Source organism: Bombus bifarius, unplaced genomic scaffold, assembly GCF_011952205.1.
Source record: "Bombus bifarius isolate JDL3187 unplaced genomic scaffold, Bbif_JDL3187 scf7180000009125, whole genome shotgun sequence".
Classification (NCBI taxonomy): Eukaryota; Metazoa; Arthropoda; class Insecta; order Hymenoptera; family Apidae; genus Bombus; species Bombus bifarius.
In genome coordinates, this window is record NW_022884914.1 from 6,316,628 (window position 1) to 6,343,099 (window position 26,472).

Genomic DNA, 26,472 nt, shown 5'->3' on the forward strand with positions numbered 1-26,472 from the left:
TATCGAGCTTCGAACGCCAGCAGTATTTCAACGTCTACATCGGTCCTATCCAAGTTAAATCTAAAGTCTGTGGCACTCCATTTGAAATATTGTAGCAAAAGCAAAGCAGAGTGACGCGTTATATTCGATGAAAGTGTTATATTTGAGAAACGCGTGTTATTAATAGAAACGTAAGTATATTAATCTTCTATAATCGGATTTTTCTTCTCACAGAGAATGAAAAGTGAAAGAATTAAAAAATAATTACTGCTGCAATTAGACCATGAAATAATAACAGACACAATTTTCGAAACATTCTTGAAAAATACGTATGTTATTTTATTAGATACTGATTGGATGTTGCAGTAGTAATTGAAATCAATACAATCGTCTTTGATACGAGATCTTTCAATATTATTTTCATTCCCTTAACTTCTGAATCGGCAGTATATCAGAGCTATGTGTACCAAACGATCGTAAAAGGAAGACAAAGTATAAAGGAGAATAGAGGTCAGTAACGGCAGAAGTTCGAAGTTACTGAAAGGCAAAGTTAGGGGAAAGTAAACTTCGTAACTTATTCTTTATGGACCCATTGTTCTTTCACCGTTATCGTACTTCAAGATTCCAGTATACGTACGTATGTATACGAAAGTAAAAATAGACAGCGCCATTTTGCACGACAACCATCCCCATAACGCATGACCCAGTGGATCACTTTTTCGCAACTCTGAAGCTTCTTCGCTTCTGAGATTACATCAGCTACGAGCGCTCATTGTTTTTCGTCGTTGCATTGAAAGTCAGTCGGCTACGAGGGAAAAACAACTCTTTTTCATCGTTACCACCGCGAGACGCGGTTAATTCGCGGCGATTATTCTTCCTTTCGTGGTAGCTTTGCATTTGCATAGCCACGCACAGCCGGCTACGCGGCATAATTGGCGGGATTTCGCTTTTAATCGGCTCAGTTATGGTCGAGTTGCAGCTATAGCAAGCGAAATGCGGCTAATAAACGAGGCAAGTCGATTACAACGAATTAAGATTGATTAGCTCTTGACTTTCTTACCGAGATCGTCGCTCTCGAACAGAAGATTCTCGTGTACGCCTAGTCGTCTGCAGAACTGTATGAAGTTCTCCATGTTGTCCCGAGAAAAGAAACTGCGACGCGCTGCGTTTTCCCAGCAGCGGCCCTTTATCACCGGCATAGGCTGAAAAAGAATCGCGAGGAATCGATCATTGAAAAAATGCTTATTACGCGAAGACGAGGAAATGAAACATTTGACAAGAAATACGCGAACTGATCGATACTGCTCGCACAGTCCATCTTACACGAATGTTAAGGGTAGGCTCTCAACAGAGCGATTACTCACCCCTTTCGCTTTTCCAGCATCAATCGCTGTCCTCGCCTTTTCCTGGATAACCCTCGCCAATCGACACACCACCACGCCATTGTCCAAGGCGTCGAAGAAGTTGTCTCCCGATACGATTTCCGAGTCTGAAATAAAAAAAAATGCGGTCCACTTATAAAATTTATTCTTTTTAGTCTACTAACAAGCCGACGATTCATCTTTGTGTCGATTCAACGTATTACGCAAATGGCCTCTCGAAAGCAGCCAAGAGCATCGACGAAGTGGCGTCATTGTTGGAAACAATGGGGCAGTTCTCCTCGGGCTCTCCATCGTAGTCAAATTCTTCCCGGCAATAGCAGGGTGACTTTCGCTTTACAGCTTCTCAGAGTTTTCGAGGGGTTGATAAAAATGTAATTACGCTCTTTTGCAACTTTCTCCTATAACACATCTTGTCGATCCTTTTCAATTACAAAATCTACAAAAATTCGTACATTGAAGAGCGAAAAGTTCATAATCGATCGGAGTGTTGAACTATTCAACTGCGCTTCGCTATCGCGCGAAGGAGAAAGCGAATTAACCCTGGCGAATGCATAGGACGCGCTATCGCGGCTCATCAAAGGCGACAAAGGTCTCTAAGATGACACGACCGCCAGAGAACGTGAGAAACCATTCAACGGATTGCTTCAGATTCATCTATAGAACCTCTACCTACTAAAGGAATCTCCGTTCGAATCAATCCTCGTACATACTCTTCCTTCGATCTTCTCAACTCGTACATCCACATCCACTCGTACATCCACATCCACCCTCGCTTGTATTTAGTACACGGTAGTCAATTTCTCAGCCTACGAAAAATTGATTGCTAGGAACGCCAGAACCGTTTCACGGTGGCGTGCTCGGTCAAGCGAAAAACGATCTAGCTAGGACACTCTCACGATAGGCCAATTCGTGCGTGACTACGCGAAATCATTTCAATTTCGTTTGCCGGCTTCGTTGGCTTGTAAACAGGATCAAGGCCGAGATTTTTCGAACGCCTCGCGTTCTGTACCAGAAGCAGACATCGCGATGCAGCGTTACGGACGCACACGTGCAGAGTTACGCTACGTAGAGGGAAAGAAATAATACAGAGGCACCCACGGTTCTCCCACGCTGCTGGGATAGATGGAGACGGTCGAGAATCTAAGGAAAACCCGATGGGCCACGACACGATCCGTGCCATGTATATAGATATAGCCAGGATACGATGGGAAATGGGAACTAGGTTGGGCTGACGGAACGATAAAGCCTCGTAGATACGGATGGTAATGAGAACCAGCGTCGTGGCTCGTGACTCGACCTGCTAACAATAGGGTTGCACCCGGGGCAGAACGAGAAAAAAATTGTTAACGGGCAGGCTTATGGAGTAAAGTCCATCACATGTTGTTTCGTGGGACACACACGTGGGCCCAATGTGTATGCAACGTGTACGTGTGCGCACACGTGTACAGGTAACACGGCGTGCATACGGACGTCGTCGTCAGATCTGGTACGCGAGTATCGTTCGCATATGGCCTGGAGACACACAATGGCAAACCGAGTGCAACGAGCTCGTGATAACGACTGCTCTCATACTTGTGTTCATAGGATGTATAACCCTTGCTCGATCTTACGAAAGATCACGGGCGTGAACGTATTTGAGTGCGAACCGCGCGACGATCAACAGCAACTCGGTCACCCGGAACCGACTGCGGTAGTTATGTTCGACACTATGCGAGTTGATAACGCGACGCCGTTTAAGGGAAAGGGCGAAGTCCAAGTATTCGATAATTAAACGATGAATTTTCGTGCGAATCTTTTGCACGACCGAGCTAGTATTTGTCTAACGTAAGATTATTACGTTCTACATTTTCAGTATATAACTTTACCTATTTTTTCTTGAGTATTCGTATAATTGTATCCCTCAGAGACATCGGGCAATCTATGACAGAATTTTTACAAGTATAATTTCTACTGGGTTAATAGCGTGGTATTACGTGTGCCGATAACAACCGTACACCGTGACCCCCATTTTCTTACTATCCTTGGTACGCTACCCTTCGATTTTAACGTTCGTCTGACCTCTTTAAACAGCGGCTCGAGCCTTTTTCAGAGTATCCCGCCGATATCGTCCTTGGCATTGTTCGATCGATGCATTAATTCGAGTACGATACATTACTGCAATAACCAGTTACCATAAAACACGCGGCAACACGACAGCTTTTATTTCGTCATCGCGTGGACCTCACACAGTTTGTCCCCAAAATAGACAGTACGAAGGAAAAGTCTACAAAGTTATTCGTAATTTCGCACTTGTGAAGGATTTTTTGGAAGGATGGATTATAATGGTTTCGTACTGAATTCGTGCAACACCATCGGCACCAGGGTCGAAGGTCTCACTACACCGGTGCGATTCACGGTTCGGTAGCCCTCCATGGCCCATGCGGAATAAGCAACCTATTCGCGAACGTCCCCTGCTTTTTAAATCCACGATCCATCGAGCCCCTTTTACACGCGTAAGCGTGTCGGCTATGCGTATGTACGCCCATTATGCGTAATGCGGCTTCAGGTAGCCACGATGCAGGGAGAAGAAGTGGCACGAAGGAAGAGGGGTGCCCGGCAGACTTCCGGTTGAGTCAGACGCTGCTGCAGCCGGCGCAGACGCAGGGTGTGGGTCGAAAGGTCCCGTCCTTTCGTATTATTTTAATAATCGCCACAGGAAATTCGCTGATTTTTCGTTTTGCCCTAAACTGGACAGCCCTTCCTTCGATTATGATAATTCGATGATGGGTAAGTATAATCCTTCTCTCCTTATTTCTAAATATTCGTCATGGCGGACTTTCAACTTTAGAATTTTGATTTTTATTTTATGTGAATTTCATTTCTTCAACTATCCTTCAGAAGTGTAGACAATTTTAAGCTTACGTATTTTGACAAGTGAAACATTTGGAATCCGGATTCGAAGACGTGGGTGACACAGTTGCCAAGTTTTTTGCAAGAATTTAATGAGTCTTTGATGATTCACTGGAAGGCTGACATGTGTTAAACGGTAGATGATTGAAAATAGGCACTTCGGTCGGCGAGATCGTGTGGGATAAACATTGATTGTTTCCAAGATAACTTATTTCCAATTGGTGGGTTTAATACGATGGTTGTTTCCAGCAATTTAAACGCGTTAATATTACAGTATAGTAGAGATTCTGAATCAATGGAAAACGTAGTTCTTCCTTCGTTGCAATGACGTTGTTAATCTTTCACGTTGTTAACCTTGAACAACCAAATCGAGAGCCGCATCGAAAGCTTAGATGTCCGGATTTGGTTGAACAAATCCAATTATAATATGTTCGGTCGTCGCTATCAATAAGGCTACAAATAGGAAATCGATTTTTTAGTCGTGACGGATTCATGTTTTCAAACACGATTTTCATTGAAGTAATAAAGTTAGAATCTTCCAACGCTTTTGGTCGAAAATTCTCTTCTAATCACGTGGTAAAAGAAAATGTTAAAGTTACTGTATAAATGACAATCAACTAGATTTTAGACAAAGAGAGACAATGTCACTAATCAAACCCACTTTATCACCATAAATCACCAACCTTCCAACAAACTACAATCCCCACCAATCATCCAATTACGACACTCCTCGTGACATGCACTACCTCATACAAGTATCTGGACACTAGCTCGTTTTTGACAGGATGTAATTTAATCAAAGAATTAGGGATACATGTGGGTGTACAACGATTCTATTTCCTCTTATAAACTATCCATATTTTAATCTCTTATTGATAACAATTACTAATTTATATTTTATTTTCTCTAAAAATAAACCATAGCTTCTCTGTAATTACATAAACAAAAAGGCATTCGTTTATAGAGAACTAATTCGTTCCACAGTACGAAGAATCCAACCAACGCGGCAAAATATTATCTATATCCCACAAGAGGATTAGTCTTTCTGTTACGACCGTTCGCGGAGAGACGCGGTCGCGAGGAAAACGCGTCAGCGAGAGGCGTAACTTCTCGCTACGATTCGGTGAATCGACGCCGCGAAGTAGTCGTTCCCCTGTTTCGGGTAGGATAACAGAGGTGGTTGATTGAATATTACACAGTAGTAAGTTAGGTTTCACCGTTTATTCCACACTTATGACGAGGATGCTACACTGGTGCGTATATACGAGATTGGTGGAGAGCCCGCTCGAAGGATGCTGCTCGTTCGAAGGATGCAAACACAGTGCCCTTGGGAGACGATGCTGTCTCGGAGGAAGGCTAAGGATCGGTCTAGCCCACGGGACCATCGGATTTGTTCGTGCCGATGTTATTTAGGAGAGCGAGGGATTAGCCTTCGTTTTTAATTGTTCAAACGAAGGGTCTTAACTGCCCTCGAGAGAAAGTGATTAATGGGGGGAAAGTTGCCGCGTGCGTGACAAAAAAACAACTTTCCCTTGTCCTGCCGTGGTAGACAATAGTATTTAGAAACTCCTCGGGACCAGATGTTTGTTTTGTTTAAAGGACCTTTTCTCGTAAATCTATGATTTATGGACGGTGCTTAAGGCTATTGAGGGTACGCCGTACGGAAGAGCGGACCTCTGGTGTCCGTCTGGCCCGCGGTGTGTGACCTGGGCCAGGCAGAGAGTCGCGCGGCGTAACACTTTCTTTTTTTTTTCCTTTTTTTTTTGTTTTACAGAATTCATATCACCGTCAATAATCGTTAATCATTGAAGCTGTTTCGAAGCGTAGTCGCGTTGCGCGTTCATTTACCTTGTGCACGCGAAACGCTAATTGGAGCGACAGTCGTGGACACACTCGAAATAATTCAGTTCAAACAGCGAAACGTCGTCAAGCCCCTGGTTATCTTTCCCCGCGTAAACACCCCGCGTGTGGCTCACCCTCGCGCATTAAGTTCCCCCTCGATTGAATGCAGACGGGAGAGTTGACCGCCACGCTGCATTTCAAACGGTCTCCTCCTCCGTTAACGCTGGCGTGGGTGTGGGTATGCACGCTTCAATCGTACACCGCACCGGCGGAACGAGAATAGTAACGACACGGCAGAGGTACCCACACACGATTCCGCGAGCAAAGGCTGCCGACCTATCTTTCTCTCTCGTTGTTCCTCTTTTTTCTCTCTAGAATGCTGCAGCTTTGAAGCTGCGATGAGAAACCAACGTGATATTACCACGCGATATAATTAGATACGCAAGTACTGCTCAACGTCGATATAACGAAAGATTATTGTACTAATTATCGCAGTTTTGGTCATTCGATATGCGGCCGTGTGATAATTAAGAGTATGAATTTCAAAACGACACGTATCTACCAAAGTAGATAGTTTGAAAAAGAAAGTTTCTTTTTAATCTTTTCTAATTCTGCGTTAGTTTTATTTATTCTTCTCTCGTGTTTATAATAATATCTCTTATCGTCTGCATTCAAAAGTACTTCACGTCTTATAAGTGCACAAGCGTATTATGTACGCGTAAGAACGAAGATATTTATCAAGCTACTTTCGATATCAGTGCCGATTTCCTACACATTGTATCGATTCGATGCTTTCTAAATCTTTTCGATAATAGAATCAGATAGAGAAAGATTATCAAACGGATAAGAAATAAAATCGAAAGATCCACATTCCACGTTCAAAATGTACTTTGTTACGACCGTTCGCGGAGAGACGCGGTCGCGAGGAAAACGCGTCAGCGAGAGGCGTAAATTCTCGCTACGATTCGGTGAATCGACGCCGCGAAGTAGTCGTTCCCCTGTTTCGGTTAGGATAACAGAGGTGGTTGATTGAATATGACACAGTAGTAAGTTATATTTCACCGTTTATTCCACAACTTCTAACGAGGATAGTTACACTGGTGCGTGTGTACGAGATGAGTGAGTGACTCATCTGCGGGTGTGTATACCCGCTCGAAGGATGTTGACCGTTCGAAGGATGTGAAATCAGTGCCTCTTGGGAGACGATGCTGTCTCGGAGGAAGGCTAAGGATCAGTCTCGTCCCTGGGACCATCGGATTTGTTCGAGCCGATGTTATTTGGGAGAGCGAGGGATTAGCCTTCGTTTTTAATTGCTCAAACGAAGGGTCTTAACTGCCCTCGAGAGAAAGTGATTAATGGGGGGAAAGTTGCCGCGTACGTGACAAAAAAACAACTTTCCCTTGTCCTGCCGTGGTAGACAATAGTATTTAGAAACTCCTCGGGACCAGATGTTTGTTTTGTTTAAAGGACCTTTTCTCGTAAATCTATGATTTATGGACGGTGCTTAAGGCTATTGAGGGTACGCCGTACGGAAGAGCGGACCTCTGGTGTCCGTCTGGCCCGCGGTGTGTGACCTGGGCCAGGCAGAGAGTCGCGCGGCGTAACATACTTTGTAGATCGAAAGCGTCCGCCATAGCGAGCTAATAAAGTAACAGCGAGTCGTTTCGTTAATAAATTCCGTGCAACCGCGTTTCGCGTAATTCAAAGCAATCTGTTCGCATCCCGAAAGACGACACGGTACCAGTCGGCGCGCGTATTAGTCGTTTTTCTTCGAGAGACCGCTCGTGTCGTAATCCTTCATGGTGGTCCAGATCTTGCGGCTGGATTCTTCGAGGTCGCATGAAACCGCGATCGTCCGAACGCTCCGTTCACCAAAATATATGGCAACATGTTACAGACATTTCGTACGGAAACAACCTTCCTTGACATCGATAACAACGTTGCCGGTAAACCAGATAAAAAAAAGAACAACGAAACGGCAGCTTGTTCCATTTCAGTTCGAGACATCGAGTCCTTCGGCAGGATGAATACTCGAATGCGGATTATCGATCAAGTTTTGTAATAAGTTCGCCGATAAAAGAAGCTCTACGTAAGCGAGTCTTGTGAATTACGAGTCTTGGAGGATGCCTCTAGGCAGATTATTAACAGCAACGCAAAAGTAGGCTATCAAATAGCTAAAGTTATTTACTTAAAGTAGTATAAGTCAGAATGGTGACTTTGTGCGACGTTCGATGAATCGGGGCGGTTCTATTTTACGCAACGGCTCGTATTATCGCCGTATTAGGAAAGTAGTAGTTCAGAAAGGCGGTCACACTGGTACCTGAGACGAAAAAAGCGCTAGACTCTCCGTGAACTGATTAGTTTCTAAGAAAGCAGGAACATCCATTTCTGTGGTAGAGAAAGAGTATCTGTTTTATCCACCTTTTCAACGTTTCACGTACTTCTTAAAAATTCTTCCGTATCTTTTTACAAATTAAAAATCAATTCTTCTGTAATTTAGTAAAAGCAATGGCAAAGTATGAAGCGTCAGAGAAATTAGGAACTGTAACAATTTCAAGCGAACGCTAGGTAAATGGATCGAACGAGAAAACGAATACGTATTCTACGAATTCACCCACCAACTGTTTTCTCGGATGGAATGGAGCGGAAAGGGTTTAAGATTCTCGTAGTATTAGCTATACGTTGCCTCTGAGAACGCGCGTTTCGTGATCTTTGCGTGTAATCCAGTCAATGAAGAGAACTTTCACCCACTTTGAAGTTCGTTAATGTATCGCGCCAGAGATCTCGCGGATTATCTTAGTCGATGCGACGGCTAGTCCATGTTGCTGTTTGATCTACGAAGCTATCCAGAAGAAAAAAACGAATCTGAGACGAAGATATCGGAACATGCCTCTGTCTAAAATAGACTTTTTATTCAAATTAGACGATTATAGGTATCAATTATCCTATTTCTATTTAAATTCTTCATTTAAATTAGGCAGTTACAGCGAATTAAACCAGTTCTATTTGAATTTCTAACGAATAGAATTTTATTTGCATTAATAATAATAATAATCATCGTTTACGGTACTTTTTGTACATTTTTGTACCGATATTCCAATACTAAAACCGAGAAAATACTTTGATCTTTATACGATATCATTAGCAAACTTCTGTCGAATGTCCCAATAAGAATCCATCAGGAACGAAGATACATCCTACAGGAATATCTCAGACATGCGTATTAATATATCTAACAATTCAAAAATTCCCCAAATATCACTCTATCGTTCCACTGTGCGAAACACATAAATCTGCTACAAGATGCGACATCGATCGTCGATCCTTATAGGATTTCTTGAATCATGCATGGGCTCAGGGATCTTAACCAATGCAGCCGGATTTGCATCGTCATAATGGATTCCATTTTACGGATGCAAATTATTCGGCAATAAATCCACGCCGGTTAACCGATGCACATTTCATCCATTACTAATTAATCAAATTCAACGATATTAATTCATTTATAATCAACGAATCCAAAATGGAATTATTTTTCAATCCCTTGTTAATTACGATCGCTTGCTTTGTTTTTACAAAGTCTGGAAATCGCAGCCTCGATTTCCTCTGTATATTTCTAACACTTTGCCCCATCTTTGTTCATCATCCGGTATACATTTTATTATATTAACAATATACACGTTACATAAATGTTCCACATACTTATTATTCTTATTCTCATCTTTGTTCCTATGATCTCATCGCTTTCATTAATTACCTCTACGATTCTGCATAACATATTCCGATTATCTTTACTTCTAATAACTCCAAAGCACGGTAAATTGATCGATCAATTATTATTCGCATTTATCACATTTCTTGCTGTACATTCAAAACGATCTATTAAAATTGTCGACTATCAAATCGTTAAATTGGAAAAATCTTCGTATCGGGAAATACGGATACGTTCTCGTTCGCGAAACCATCCGCCAAAAACGCGATGGAACGAAAGGCCAAATGTTACGAATATCCTTTCCCACGTCGCGCCAGATGCGAACCTTTTGTGTGCTACGAAAGCCGTGTACGCACGCCTTGTATACCGCCGAGCGACGAGCTCTTTCCTCCGTCCCTTTAAGGCGAACCCACATCGCGAAGAAAACACGCGGTCACGGAAAAAAAGCAGCCGAGTACACGCACGGAACTGCGATCCTCGTTACGTCATGTCGATTCCTTTCTGCACCTCGTAACTTTCACAAGCACGTAAAAATAGAAGCTTACTTGTTACGATAAGAAAATGCTTCCACGGTCTGGAATTTTCAACATTTACTTTTGCTAAATGTCCATGAAAATCACTATGAGATTTCAAGTACGATGAGCTTTTTCTAAATATAGAAATTTTAAACGTTGGATGTAAACAAAATTCACACGTTGTGATTTCTTTCTAAAAAGACAAATATCCTTTACTCGTGATAAATATTACGTGAATTTATGAGAGGCTTTCACAAACCGATTGAAACATCGATCGATAGATAAAAGATTACGGGAAGCGGATACGACGAGTTTCCGCGCCAGTCACCTCTCGCAAATCAAGACGATGGACGAATTTAGTTCATCGATCGAAAAATTTCACAGCGGCATGCATAGGGTGATCCAATTCTTATTTACTATGTTATTCAAGAATTGATATAATCAGGAATTATTCAGACTACCCTATATATCGAATTATAAAAAGTATGCATTTTAAGTAGAATAAAATTACTTCAAATCCTGAAGTAGTATTTCCTACTTTTAATTCTTCACGGTCCGGGAACGTAATTGCAAAGATTCACGGTTTGCGAACAAACCTCCATAAGAAGCAAAAACAAAGAAAGAACAGTCCCTTTCAAAGGTTTCGCTGTTCCTTATCAAGCGATTACTCTGTGAGCCACATCAACGTCTAATCCTAGCTTCGTCTAATTCCTCCAATACAACAATTCCACCTGACAAGCATGTTATGTCATCGCTGCTACCACTGATCCCACATGTTTCTCTGGTTACCATCCAGCAATGCCAACACGTCTCAACCCCGCAAGCTTGCACATTCCTGTCCCACCCTGCCTCCCCTTACTTCCCTTCGAAATCTCGCAATATAAAATGAGACAGCTACTCACTCAACGTTTTATTGATCCAATCGGCGAGGTCCTCCTGCAGCGGCAGCAACTGTCTGCTTTGTGCCGAGTGCAGACGCTCGTGATAGAACTCTGCGTACTCTTCCTCTTCCGGCGAGGGCCTGGGCACGTCGGCGCGATTGAACACAGTCACTGAAGAGGGTCCCCAGCTGCTACGATAACGGGTGTGCTGCGAAGACGGGAATCGATTGGCGTACGACATCCTGAGGCGGAAAGGACCGAGAAGCGTCCCGGTGGCCCGCACCGGCCCCACTTCCTCTTGTCCTCCACCAGACCAGATTTAATATTTCCCTTCTCTTTTCGCCCGTCTGGTGTCTGCAGGTTTCCTTCGGATGCACCACCGATTTCTCACCGGTTCCTCTCGACTGCTAAAGAGTCCCGGCGATGCAATGCGGCACGTCTGTCGATTACGCGAGCCTGAAAACCAAAACCCTCTCTGTCTTATCGTGCGTCTTAACGTGATCATGTTGCCTCGATTTCTTCTTGCCATCGAGCAAGGAAGGAAGCGATCTTGATGATCCGAATACCAGGAAAGCCGTCCGCGATTCAACCAGCTGAGATACAACAGTGCTTCGCTAACTGATTATGGGTTTTATCTACTCGCTTTATCTAACCAGTTACCAGGGCCATTTTTCAAGTGGTATACGTTGCGGTGCACGTGAAATTTATAGGGTTTAAGGTATAAGTCATCTTTTTGGTCGAATTTAGTTGAGAAACACGGACCTCTGAATGTTGCAATTTCGACCGACTTTTATGGAATCGCGATACATCTACGGATTTTTATTTCGAAAACTATCTGTTTCGTGGAACTGCCTTTCTCTTTTTCTTGTTTTAATTTTAATGCGGAAGGCTGTATTTACAGAGTTTTAAATATTTTTTCGTTTTCGGGTTCTCTAACTTCCTTGTTAATGTGATAGATAAACGACGCAAGATCCATGCCGGAAGACACGGGCATAAGTTAACCATAAACGGGCCAAGAGATGAAGAGGCCGCTGGCCAAGAGATGAGTCTGACACGAATGACTGGCAGCAAGGAAAACGAGCCTCGAGTGGCGTTTTCGGGAATGAATGGGTTTTATGTTACGCGGAGCTGTTTATAATATCCCGGTCGACAATCTTTCGTAATAGCCCTGAGAGGGATGAGACTGCAGAATGAGACTTCTCGACCTCGAGGTGGATACTGCAAACTTGTTACACGGTTTATTATGCAGGGGCTCAGTCATGATTAATATCCAATGCATGAAATAAATCTCTGTTTAGGTTTCATCTCTTCAATTCTGTTCACAAAATTTTAATCTGCATAAATATTCGCAGCCTGATAATAAATATAGTCACCGACGTGTCGTTGGTAGATCGCGGTTCAAGGAATGAACATAAATTTCCACGAGGCTCGCGTTCACAATGTCCACAAACGCCTCTGTATTTAAACGACATTCGACGCCATTAGCATTCATCGACAGCCCCCGGGGAACGCGAGACGTCTCACGCAGAAACCTCGCGATTTTACTGAATCGTTGCGTGGGATTCGAACGATCGAACGATCGAACGAGGGGAATGGGAAAAAAAAGCAGGACAGAAGAGAATAAATGGGTGAAAAAAATGAAATCTTCATAAATCCTTCTAAGCTTCCACGGAGAACGCTATCGCCTTCGCGTGACGTAAATCTAATGGCGAACGCTGTCTGATGTAAGCGTTCAATACGCTTTACTATTAGCGAAAGAGATACAGAAAGATTATAAAATCGCTTAGAAGTTCGAGTTAGCACACGTGGATACGTGTAGTTTGCTTCAAAATAAAAATTTCAAATTTCAATTTTGTAAAAACTTGGTCTTCTCATTGCTTCGGAGCAGATTGGCAAAGTTTATATTTCTAAAGAGAAATAATTGTAAAACGATATTTTCGCGTCTTGCGCTTTTGAACTTACATATACATGTCTATGTAGGTAAAAATCCTGAAAGTAGGAAAATCAAGTCGAATCTATTCGAATCGATGAAATGAAAATCCAGATGATATTCTCGTGATCGACGAGCAAACCTACGTATGTCCTTCGATATCGATCTATTAACTTGCTGTCGCTATATTTGCTCGATGTAATGCAATCCGTCGTAAACAGGTGAGGACCCTCGACCATGCGTGCAAGCAACATTAGTCTTTTCTTTTTTCGCTCCTTTTTTCCCCTATTTATGCCTGGAAATATGATTTGTTAACGTAATTGCGGATAGATCACGTGGTGTCTCGTGCGTCGCACGATAATTGCAAATAGCAAAGTGTAGAGTTATTGAAATGATCGTGTAACCTCGATATCTCATATATTATCATATTATTATGTTCGAGAGACTGGTAATTTGAATTTTACCGAAATCTTCAAACACAAGAACCGCGAAAAATTAAGATAAGAAATCGAAACGCTTTTTTTCCAAATTTCTGATAATTGATCCTCACGGACTTGCTTTAATCGTGGAAAAGTGCAATGATACATTAGCGATTATTAATGTGTTAACAGGTTCGAGGTCAGAATTAGTTATTCATAGTTCGATTCTTCTAACTAAGATATGGAGGCGCGTTAATTTCTTCGAATTAAAAGAGTAAATACAGAGTTATTAGCACTAAAATAATGTAAGCAGCTGTAATCACAATATCTGTAGTGAAAAGATTTTCCATATATGCATGTATATTGTATATCGATGATCTGTTGCATTTTTAATGGTATTTTATTCTTTTCAAGTCTGTAATTAACTTCAATTTTTTTTTCTTTTTATATGAACATGACTCACCGTTTTACTGGATATTCATTTACTCAAGAATCGATTATCATTATTTTGCATACAAAACTAAATCAGATACAAACGGAAAGTAATATAAATGATAATATGTGTTCGGATAACCGACTCGTTTCGACGTGTGTCGTTATTTTAGAGAAATAGAGAATTCTTGAGTAATTACCAGATATTCGGTGGGCGAGCGTTATAGGGTTTTTCGTAAATCAACCGACCCTGGTGATCGATTATTACCGGCGACAGCTGGCCAATTAATAGCATTTTCGCGTTATCGTGACAAATGGAGCAGAGAAGCGAGTGTGTTAGCCTCAAGGTGAAGCGTCGATGCAACCTAATCGAGCCAAGATAGCGAGCGAGCTCTTGTTTGCTTTTCCACCGATATCTCTTAATTATGCGTACATACGTTCGCTGTCGTGTGTATCTATGTGTTCCTTTGGAGAAATTGAAAATTGGACATCCGTCGTTTTGTGTTTTGTAACTGGAGCAACGGTCGTGCTGCTGGCAACGCTGATGAAAGGTGTAAACGAGACAGGATGAACCATTTAAATAAAATCTTTGAAATAGTTGATGATATCAGAGATACTTGAGAAAGTCATTATACGGTTCAAAAGTGTTTTAATTTCAATATGGCGAAGTAGTGTTAGTGTTCATGGTGACACCAAATGCATTCTCTAATTACTATAAGATAGTAGCTATTTCTGAAGTTATACGAATTTGCGTGTTATTGTCGCTCTAAGCGATTCACAGTTAACTTCCATTCGAAGGTCATTGATATATAGCTTTACCTATACACTACATTTCGAAGACGTCAGTCATTTGATAGCGCGATTCGAGCAATTACTATCGAAAGAGTAATTTCAAAGATACCAGACGTTCCGTCATTGATACAATATGTTTTTTAAAAAATGATAAACGTACGTGTATATCATAAATACGTGGATGCATAAATATAAATACCAAAATACATTACTTATTAAAAAAATTCGCCAATAACAAAGCATATACTCTATACTCTTACAATGCACATCCATAATTTCTCGAATCTAACAAATTCCACGTAATTCCAATTTCCCTTACCTTCTTAAAAATCACGGTAGAACAGGGACTCTTATCTCATACGGAACTATGTACATATCCTTTCATCCGCTACGTTTCGATGTACTTGTACACGCAATACACGACACCCACGATCACACTCATCGAACGCCCATCTGAAGTGCTTATTCGTGAATTCGATCAGGAAAATAATCGCGAAATGTTATCGCTCGCAATTTGAAGTCCATGAAAACGTACCGATTACCCGATGCAATTTGTTTCTACGACGTGGTCAATCAATTTAACACGGAACACGTGATCATCGCCCACAGAATGACACAAGCTGTCCGACTCGTGGTAACGTATATTTACGAATGGCAAGTTTCGCGGGATAATCGCGGTATTCGATTCGAGTCGATCGTCGAACAGCGTCGCGAGCGTGGTGGCACCCACGCACCCAATAAATTATGCCGATTTTAATTAAGTCTCCAGGCGCGAAACGCGACGTCGCCACGCGCGAAATTGTGTTCGATTGTAAACGCGGCTTGCCGTGCCTAAGTATTCCACGAACGGACGTAATCGTGGCGCTCAATCGAAAAAGAAAACCACGCTAATCCAACGTTTTTTCTCGTACCACCATGTGTATTGGAAAGTGGAAAAGTTTCTGCAAGCGTTCCTCCACTGGCGTTTCATCGCTTTACTTTTGCTTTTTTCGTTTTGCTTTTTTGCTTTTTCTATCGTTCGCGCGAATGATGTAACGAAACGGGTAAATATTATGATTACGTAGAAATTCTCGTGAGATTGTTTTGGTGAAAGAACTTGTAGCGGGGTTCATCCTTTAGAAAGTTACGGTTGCGTTCTTTCAATTAACTTATCGAAGTGCATATCGGTTGCTTTCCAGTCTTTATAAGATGCAAGAGGATTAATGAAGTTTAACTTCATTAGTTCCTCTAACGTGCTCTTTTCACGAATACAAATAAGTACGATATAACCGCAAAAGTAACATTCCTCGGAAGGTGAAGAATTTCTTTTAGCTCGTAATTAAATAACGAAAGGAATGCTTAAATTACCTGTCATTGGATTACCGAGGATACTTTTTATACATCGAAGTGGCAAAAATTTGATGTTTGGAAAACGTTAATTAAAACTTCAGTTCGCTTCACAGATTGATACACAGATTGATTGCAAAATTCCGTGCATAAAAATTGCTTCGATATACAAGCTCCATCCTTGAACTTTTCTCTGCTAATTACTCTGAATAACTCGTGATTGCGATGTACCGTGTTTTAACAAATAACCAGAAATTCAATTAATAGCAAATATGAAATTTAACGTGTAATTGCTACACGGTTTAGCATGTACTTAGACAAATTAGTCCTAATTACTTCCAACGCGATACGTTTCAGATGCTTTGGTCATGTTAGTCCGCCATTCGAAAGCACCGAATCGTGCACGCGCAGTTGAAAATCACTTTCAAGTAGAATTCGAAATTAAACTTCTCCGTGCCCTCTAATACCAACATTTCAAATAACATCGCGACTCAACTTTCTTTCCACGAAAAAATGAGATTCGACATGTATGCGCTTGTTTGCGAGCAGACAGAAAAATCGCAGTATAGTCCCTGTTAATGGAAAATTAGCAACTTCATCAAATTCATTTTTACTCTCCCCTTCTCTTGCGAATACCACTTCATGGACAAATACCACTGCCTGCTATGTAAATATTACGCCATATGTTGAGGAACACTTGCTAATTTTCACCAACGTTCTCCACCATTATTAGCATAGTATATTCTTTACACATTTATTCCTTGATAACGATATTCATCAGCTGATAAGCTAGTCGTAGGAAAGCCACATCGAAGCACGCGTGTACGAAGAGAGCAACGACCGGCTAACAATCGTACCCGCGGCTCGGATAATCGCTGAATTGGATCGTCGATCGGTCGTCGGGCTTCCCGGACGCTTCCCAGAAAACTCGACTGCTCGTTCAACCGGCGAAAACGCACGACACCGTACCAACAATCTCATCCATGCCGGCGTGTGCACGTCCGGTACGTAGTAAGTAAGTACACGAGACTCACGCGTGAGCGATCATCCGCCACGCCACGTTTTGAGACCACGTGTGTAACACACTGACACCGTGTTGACAATTCTGCGCCATTAACCCCGTAGCGGGTGCGTTTTTCGAAAGAGCAGCTTCACGATGACGCACATTGCGTACTCTGCGTCAACAGTATCCGCGAGAGATTTGACCCACGTGTCGCTTTATCCGGACAAGAGTCGTAATTTCGGAGAACAAGGTCACGTGTATTTTAACGAAAACCGAAGGCGTCGTGGTGAACGGAGGCAATGGAACTACGAGGCGAATCGAATCGATAGGATACACGTTCACGTGTGCACGATCGATGTTTACGTTCGCGCGGCAAATACTCGGACACGTGGGTGGCGGATTACGCTGGAAGATACCGTCGTTGTGATCCGTAAAAGGCGCCGACAAAGTCGCGTGCCCGGCCCCCGGTAGAAACGCGATGAAAGCGATACGACTGGATCCGCCGGAAGCGCGCCGCTTCTTCTTCTGTTGTTCTCCATTCAGACAATCTGTGAGCGCGGGGGAAAACAAGTCGAGTTGGAAGATGCCTGGGAATAAACAGGGGCAAAAAACAACCAACTTTTTGTTCAGCCAGTCTTTTGATGGAAAAGACTTTGGTCAAGTGTCAAGCTTTGTTTCGAACGATAAAATGAAAAAGTTCGAGTTGGCTGGTTCTGTTCGAGGAAACTACGAGGAATGTTACTAACAAATTTGAGGATCTTTGTCGGCAGATGAAAAATTTGAGAAACAGTGGAACTCGCGAATGGAATTTTAACGAATGAAGACAGAAATCTTGAATATAGTACGATTTGATAAAATTTTGCACGTCGTTATGTGTACATCGTTGAACGCGACTTGATTTATGTGTCATTAAAATACACAGAGTTTGTTCCTGGAAGCGCTGAAAAATCTTTCGCTTCGATGTCATTTAGTTTAGCATAATGACACGATAATGATCCGAGATGCTTGCTATCTCAAGTGTTGCGGTTGTTGAGATTGACCGGTCAGGCAATTAGAAGAGCTCGTTGAGGGTGGTCAATGGTCTGTAACGTGAACAGTGGTATCTTAAATGAACGACTGTATACTATGAGACTGCTACGTAACGATGTAATGCTATTTTCGGTTTTTTATGATCGTTTTTTCCTCAATTACCAAGCAGTGATGAATATTTTCATTTGAAATGCGAATATAAACTGCTGTATGTAATTTATCTTATTCCGCGTCCCACATCGGATATTTCGTTGCGACTCCATTTGCCTTTTGAATGAATTTCAACGTCGAAACATGCTCGACGCATTTTGCTATAGTTCCGATGCCGGATGAACTTCGTCAGGTTGAATATAATAACAGCCTTTGCCGCGGTAGAAGCACCAAGCAAAAGGAGAGAGAAAACGATCCTTATCGTGGAACTTCTAAGAGAAATCTTTACTTCGAATCTACATAATTTCTCGAACTTTTAAATTTTCACACTTTCAAATATTCAAATCTTGAATTCCGTAAATTTTCAACTGTACAAATCTACAAACTATAAACTATACGAATTCAATTTCTAAATTTTTAAATATTCAAACTTCTTGATCTTTAACGTTTTAAATTTTAAATTTGAATTTTCGAATTTCCAATAGCAATATCCAAAAACGACACTTTCGATCCCAGGGAAATGAATCAGATGATGAAAACGGAAACGTTGCACGGCACGTATTATCGTTCAAAGTTCCGACAAACCTGCAAACACGCAGTTTTATTCATTCCATCGTTTGTTACACACGGTCTTTTTTGTCGGCTAAAAAGCCAAGCTTCTTGAATAATTACATGGCTGCTCTAATTAAGGGTTTTCCTCCTCCGCAAGGGTAGCGAAAAGATACACGTTGAATGTTGAATGCAACGGGCGAACTGGACCGCGTCAACGTGAACGTTTCCTCGCACAACTTCTCTTGACTTTGTGTAGACTTTCATACAGGAAAATCCGTGTGCATAGGCGTCGAACGATACAAAGTAAACTTACGCGAAGACGAGTACAAAAGTTACGTCTTCGTTTCGAATTTGTAAATATTTCGCAGACCAAGAATGGTAACAACGTTCGTTACTATTTCTCATACGACGATATTCCAATGATCGTTTATTATTAAAAATAATTCCAGACACATACTTTTCTAAATTATAACAAGACAGCGAGATGTGTCGGCTCCATAGCGTGTGATAAAAACCCCGAGAAAGCCTCTGATTTGAATAATAAAAGAATTACCTATAAAAGATCCGATCGTACGAGTTTCAAACGCATTGAGTGGTTGCTGGCTCGATTCTTAATATATTCATCTTCTAAAGATCTAGGGGATCTGTTCACGGCACAGAAGAAGAAATCGTGGAATATCCGAGAAATGAAAATCAAATAAAATCGTAAAGCGTGACGTTTACTAGGATAGTCCAACTAAATCAACCAAACTAACCGAATATATTAATTTCTGAAGGTTTAAAAATTCACTTATTGAAATCATCAAATTAAATAACTGTGATAGAACGAAGCAATTAATCATCATTCTCGAGCGTGGCGACTGATCGATCCAAGTGGAGGAACGTATTCACCGAGGCACGCCATCGACTTCCGATCGAGTTCGATTTCAGGAGCGTAGAAAGCCATCGTGATTACCGGCGCCGCTCCAGAACACGTACATGGTGCACTTTTTATTTCAATGTCAGTCAATGAGAAAAGATATGGAAGGAATCCGTGCGCAGGATTCCATTTACAAACGCCGTAGCTCTGTGGGTCTAATTAAATCGCATAAACAGAGCGTGCCTATCCAATTACCGTTCCACGAGGCCATACGTTTCTGCGTGGTTTGAGGTACCGTGTTGCCTCTTCCTGGTCGTTTGACGAGTTATTGGGATTGTCCCTGTATACTGTCGAAAAAAAAGACGAGGAAGAACGAGAATACCTCGTCGCTGACGGGAATATGCTGCGCGGAAATAAAACAGATGGGATGGGACGCCCTTTTAACCCGCTATCCAACGATCCTGACAAGGGACAAAGAAAACAGACCGGCAGAAAATTATAGTTAAGAACCAGACCGGTTGGTCGATTAAAATCTTTTAACCCGTTTGATCGTAATTAGTTCTATCAATCTTTGTCTAACAGGTCGTCTTGTAACATTCTGATTGTAAAGCGCAACCGTCATGGTGGAAATGGAAATCATTTATATTTGGTAGAAAGTAATTCGGGAAATAACGTAGAGACAAAACGAGAAAATTAAGAAATAACGTTTCTCGTGAATAGGAAATTTTCTGTTGGCTAAGATTGGAGAGGACCTGAGGAGATATGATTCTAAAACGCGGTAATGCTCCGTTAGCGGTAATAAGATTGAAGTAATAAGTAACAGTTTTGGAGCGTGACCATAGTAAGCGCGTATAAGTATGTCCGTGCGATGTGCTACAGAACGTTCTACTAATCAGAAAGTCGGTGCACACGGAGTTATTACGAGAATTTGTGTCTTATTTGTCATCTTCAAGTAAAAAAAAAAAAAAAAAAATGAAATCACCGATCGTGATATCGTAAAAAATGAAATATAAATTATACGATATATACAACTTTAGAGAAATAATATTAATCAACGGCGCAACATTCCTACACCTATTTAACTTTATCAAAGTCAATGTACTTATCAAAGGTAAATGTGATTATAAATTGAAAGAGAAAGGTCAATTAAATATGAACCCTGTGATTCAGAGGTTAAAAATTGACCCGTAAGGCTCATAAGTACCCATTGTTATACCAAAGACCTCGTGCAGCGTATGTACTATATCCATTTGTACTCTACCTTCCATTTTACTCCGACCCTTACAAATACGTTCCAACTTTTCTTTGCTAAACTTCACTAAAGATTAGATTTAAGTAGATGATATCCTAATTACTCTGCTCGATGAATCATTCTAGGTAACGAAAGAAACCAATTTAGAACAGAACTAGAATTATCGTATATAATACCTTAAGAATCTCTAAAAATATCTGAAAATAGCCTTCTTCTTCATTGTTCCCTGTTAAACAAAGACCAAAACGTATTCTCGACAATCGAACGCTTTATCGATTTTCACCGTAAACGTTTTTGTTATTATTTACAGTGCTTTGTATGCAGTAGGCATTCGCGGAACACGTAGGTTTCGAAGTCGTGACTTCGTTAAACTTACACCATGGTAGTTTCGTTGTAAACACACGTTTTGCCTCTAAAATTTCAACCACGTTCATATTTTAAAACAAGAAGGAAAAGAGAAAATTTCTTTCACCAGACTGGTTTGCAATTTAGATGCACCCGCGTAGATTTGCGCTTATATGGCAAAGTCAACGGATTCAGGGAACATATTATGCAATCGATTAATCGAAAGCTTCGGATTGAGTAATTACATCGATTCCGAGAACATCGATTTCAAAAGATCTTGTGTTTAGTTGACACGCTATCGTCGAGGAAAATGTAACTGCTGTGAATCATCGAAACCTGCAATTGTATGCATATGCAATACCACTGAATAGCTTTCGAAAGATACGAAGAAAGAGTTAAATGAGTGGACAGAAAGAAGAAAAAGTTTGCCACGGCAATCTCTTCGGAGCTTTTGTTCCTTTTTTTCACTTATGTCAGTAATCGAAATATTTGAGAATACAAAAGAACGTAAAAAATATCCTGGAATCACGACTTACAGTCTATTGATTATCGTAACAACGACTATATTTCAACAGGAAAGTTATGTCTATTAAACGCGATGTCTGTTAGCGTGTAAATTCTCCGATCGACCCAGTAATCTTAAACAGTTTCGTAGTATCGTTACCTCCTTTTTTTACGTGTTTTATCTATAAACCCTTTACCTTTAACCATTAAACACAGCAGACGTATCCATAATACGTATTTTGAAATTTTTATAACCGTAATATGTACGTGTTTCGGGTTTTTGTTTCGTTATATTATCCTCGTGTGTTTATTCCGCCATTAAACAGTCTACCTATACCAATTATTAATCCTTGCATCTCGCGTCAGAATAAAAAACTATAATCACCTGCAATTACTTACTCGTAAGCAAATGAAAATTCGATTGCGAAGGAATAACCAAACGCAGTATCAAATTTTTCATCGTCACGAAAACCAGATTCGACTTATATACACAGGTTGACCTATATACACATTCACGAAAGTATTCCAACACTTGATTTTTGAATGGTCTGTTTTTGATTTACTCAGATCGCTGGAAAGCAAACGGAGCTGAATCCCCTAGCTGCGATTCGCTGGTTTGTCGCAACGTGTCAATTAGACACGAGAAACGGATGAGTGTTAAAGTCGACCACTAATCACCAGGAGGAGACGAAATACGCGTAAATGTTACATCGTCCACCGTACGCTCGCCAATGGCGTGTAACGAAGCTCGCGGAGGCAGGCCGTTGTCCGACGCCTTAGAAATTCTTTAATGACTTTATGTGCGCGGCACACACGAGCAAACGACGTTTAAGCTTCGTCGCGGCCGTATTCTCGCCTGGCGTCTTTTCACGATCCTGCGTCGCCTCCACCACGGCGTGTTCACGGCCGAACGAAAGCCGATCGTCCTGCTGTGAGAACCGGACCGGATGTTACCTTCCAATTACAAACTTGATCCCGCATCTGTATCTCGGAGAATCTTCTTCTGGACCCCTCACTCTCCAATTTTACTTTACACCAAGAATTTTCTTTATATTATTTCTTTGTATTTAATTAAATGAACACCTACCGATTGAATTTCAACACGAACTCCTATTATATGTATAAACGAAAAATCGTAGAAGTCCAATTACCAGTAGGCTGTGGATATTTATGCGAATGCCAAAAGAGCAGAGTCCAGGCAACGATTTGTTTTATCCACTACATATTATGACAAGTATCGTTCTTTGGATATTTCGTACTTTCACGTAAATGCATAAAAATTCGCTGTCCATGGACAGAAAGATTAAAAAATTAGAACATATACATACCGTAACTTCTGTCTGAATCTTAAATCGCATATGTTCATTGTGTTTTTTTTTTTTTTTTTTTTTTTTGTTAATCTAACGTAGTTACTATGTTGCTTAAAGTCGACAGGTCGTACAAAGGAAGATAATAAGCATCAAGTCGATGACAATTACTACCAATCAATGCGTATTCTCGTATCTAAAGAGGTAAACACTTGGCAACAATGAGTGTTAATAAAGTGTAAGCGAGGCTTCAACTGAAATAATGGATAAACACGTGGGGACAAGATTACAGCTTCGGCTCCCGTATAACCACTGTCGAACAGTCACGATAAATAAACTAACGCGAAGCACGAACAACGATGTTCATCGTGTCAATTAAAATATACAGATGGTCAACGTGGTATATGTGTATAAACGGTTTTTCACTAGTCCCCGTTCAGTTGGTAACTCTTCGCAATTCGTCTCAATTGCATTCAATTTGCGTCTAAACATTTTATCGCGCAAATAGAAAGGGTTATCACCGCCGGGATAACTCTTACTTATTGCTGCCACTTTCGCTACGTCAAGTACCTCGTGCTATCATACCACTAGTCGATTAATTACTCACTACTCAGACGCGAATATCGATCGAGTCGGAAAGAATTGCGAGAGTATCTCGCACTTCGTCGACTAATTGTTACATCGAGTATGTGACACTTATTAGTTTCTCCCAAGGACCCTGTTCTGACGTTCTACGAAATCTACTATAGATATCCTTACTTTTAATTATATTAAGCAACAGTTTAGCTCCGACTTCTTCTCTTCAGATTCCTTCTTTCATACGCATGATAGTCCTCGAGAGAGGACTTTTAGACTCGTCCAAAACGTTAAATCACATTGACCACGATTACACGGAAAAGAAGAGCCGAAGGTATAGCAAGAAAATAATCAATAAGAGCTCGATAAAATTCTCCGATTACTGACTCATTTTCGCCCGTTCGAGTCTTTTCTTGGAAACAAACGTAAACTAATAGCACATTTCGGCACGCATCGAACAATTCTGTGAAACAAATCTGTATAGCGACTAAACCGGTGTAACCACTATAGGAACCATCGTGTATAACCTACAATTCGCGAATGGAAAATACGTAAGTACATGAGTTCCCTTACCTCACGGATCCTCGTGAACATCGCTCATACTCGTTGTTTGATTCAAAGCTTCAGCTCTGCTGTCGCTCCAATTCACCGAGGATAGGAGACTCGAAGAATCGAGAGGACACCTGACATTCCGGACGAACACACAACAGTGCGCACAACAGACGCGTACTCGTCGATCATCCGATCGCAACTGCAGCCCTTCGGTGTGCCAGTGCCGGTTCTGTTGCCGCTGTGAGAGTAAGAGGGAGGGAAGCGACGGCGAAAGAGCGAGACGAACGGATGCGAAAAAAAAGGAGAGCGAGAAGGAGGTGTTATCGAGACGGACGAACCTCCCGCTGTTTCACCAACCGACCACGCTCCGAACTGACGGCCACTATATTGCGTATTTCACGTATGTACCGGCGTACACTAAACGCCACGCGAGACGCGACTTTGACAGAGATCACTCTCGTTACTCTCGGACTGTGAGTCGAAGAGAGATAGGCGATCGTTCACACGCGAGTCTCGCTACGAAGATGTATACGTCTTGCTCGAAAGATTATATATATATATACGGCCCGAGAGACAAGCTACCTTTCTTTTGACTGCCTTTTCTCTTTTTTACTTTCGTAGTTTTTGCAGCTCGAACCCCCTTTCTTTTGTCCGTCAATCACCGGGAATGCCACGTGCAAACCGCCAATGCGTACCGGCTCGGCAACCGTGCACTGTAAATACACGCAGAAATGTGCATGCGTACGAAAGCGGAGTTACGACGCGCATGCGTTTTACACGCATCCACTGGGTGCAATCCCCCGAACAAGTACATCGGCCAAACACCCCCGTCGGCTCGTGTCGGTGTTCTTCAACCCCATGACTACCCCCTCCATTTAACCCCGCGCGCATTCACAGAGCAAATCCCCTCGACTACGAGGATACCTCCCTACGAACCCCTTAATCAATACTCGCCGTTCTCTGCCGGCCAGGAATACTATCCTTCGTATCCTCCTCCCTGGACCAACTTTCGGCATCGTCGAGCTACCCCTTATCACTTCGTGCTGCCGAGAAATTCGATTCTCTGCGTGTGTGCGTACGTTGTTCAAGTTCGATGCTTTCAGTACTTTATTTGTTTACCTTCTAGAGAAATAAGAAATATTAACAGAAAATATATGGAAGAAAGCATTAGAAGATCGATGGATAATTTTAACGTTTTCTTCTATTTATACAGTTGCAGGAAGAAATATAATGAGTTGAAAGTTCTGTGATTAATTGAGTTTTATTATGATTGCGTGGTTATTAATTTAATATAAAGTGAATAAAGGAGAGGAGATGTAATATGCACAACAGGGATGTGGGGAACAATTAAACGGTAATACACGTGCGTGAAGAAAGTTCCGAGGGTGTGATGGTTCCCCAAAGAATAGCGTCACGATCCTGCAAATTACTTTATTAGCCGCGTTACCTGGCGGAAGAAACCTCTTTTCATTCAGTAGCTGCACTCTTACTCGTACTGACGTATCGTAAAATATTATAGCGTGTTCGAGACTAGAATAAGCATGCATTGAAAACAGTATTTTCATTGCTCATGATGTAAAGTACAGTTAGAATATTTTAGCATATAATGTATAAGTTCTCGTTGAAATTTAGATTTACATTATTATATATTATATAATCTATATATTAGATACTGTTTTCAATAAAACTATTTATTATTGAAAAATATTATTCTTTTAATACGTAAAGCATTAGAAAGTTATATTGGGAAATACCAGATCCCATTGTTCGTGATTACTTACTAGTTAAAATTCATACAATTATAAGAAAGTAATTTCATTTAACGCGGAAACTAATTACAACCTCCTGATTATGTAAAGGGCGTTGTAATCCACGAATTATTAGCCCTTTTTATAGGGAGCGCTAAGTATACTTGAGGCCTGAAAAACGTGTCTACAGTGCCGCGCCCAAGTATACTCATTTGTGTAGCAGGCGTTTAAAAAAGCCTCAGCAGCTTGGGATTCCGAACGATTTAGCTCGTTTATCATTTATTATCGATGGTAAACAAATATCCTCACTTAGATACAGATATACATCTTTAAAGCATAGTGATTTAATTGTAAAAAAAAGAGAATAGAAATATAAAAAACAAATATCTTCCCCAATAACTAACATTTAATATTAAGTAGAATAATTAAGAAATATTACACTCTTTAAATTTATCATAATAAACTGACAAATTATCAGTAAATGTATGTTTCGATA

The 26,472-nt window shown here is 41.2% G+C and overlaps 1 protein-coding gene across 5 annotated transcripts in view; it reads right to left on the reverse strand.

Moving 5' to 3' along the window:
* LOC117213586 (growth arrest-specific protein 2-like) overlaps positions 1 to 24,605 on the reverse strand; it is a 31,148-nt gene extending 6,543 nt beyond the window's left edge. For 4 of the 5 annotated variants that reach the window (XR_004488690.1, XR_004488689.1, XR_004488688.1 and 1 more), the window contains exons 1-4: positions 24,250 to 24,605; positions 11,222 to 11,656; positions 1,344 to 1,468; positions 1,040 to 1,181 (exon numbers count right to left, since the gene is read on the reverse strand). Coding sequence is in view for 2 of the 5 variants with exons in the window: in XM_033459056.1 (XP_033314947.1) it covers positions 1,040 to 1,181; positions 1,344 to 1,468; positions 11,222 to 11,441 (487 nt within the window). In the remaining 3 variants the exon portion in view is untranslated. Of the gene's footprint in view, positions 1 to 1,039; positions 1,182 to 1,343; positions 1,469 to 11,221; positions 11,657 to 15,092; positions 15,419 to 24,249 lie in introns of those variants that run through there. The other variant, XM_033459057.1, reaches the window with a different exon arrangement.
* Positions 24,606 to 26,472: the final 1,867 nt, after the last annotated feature.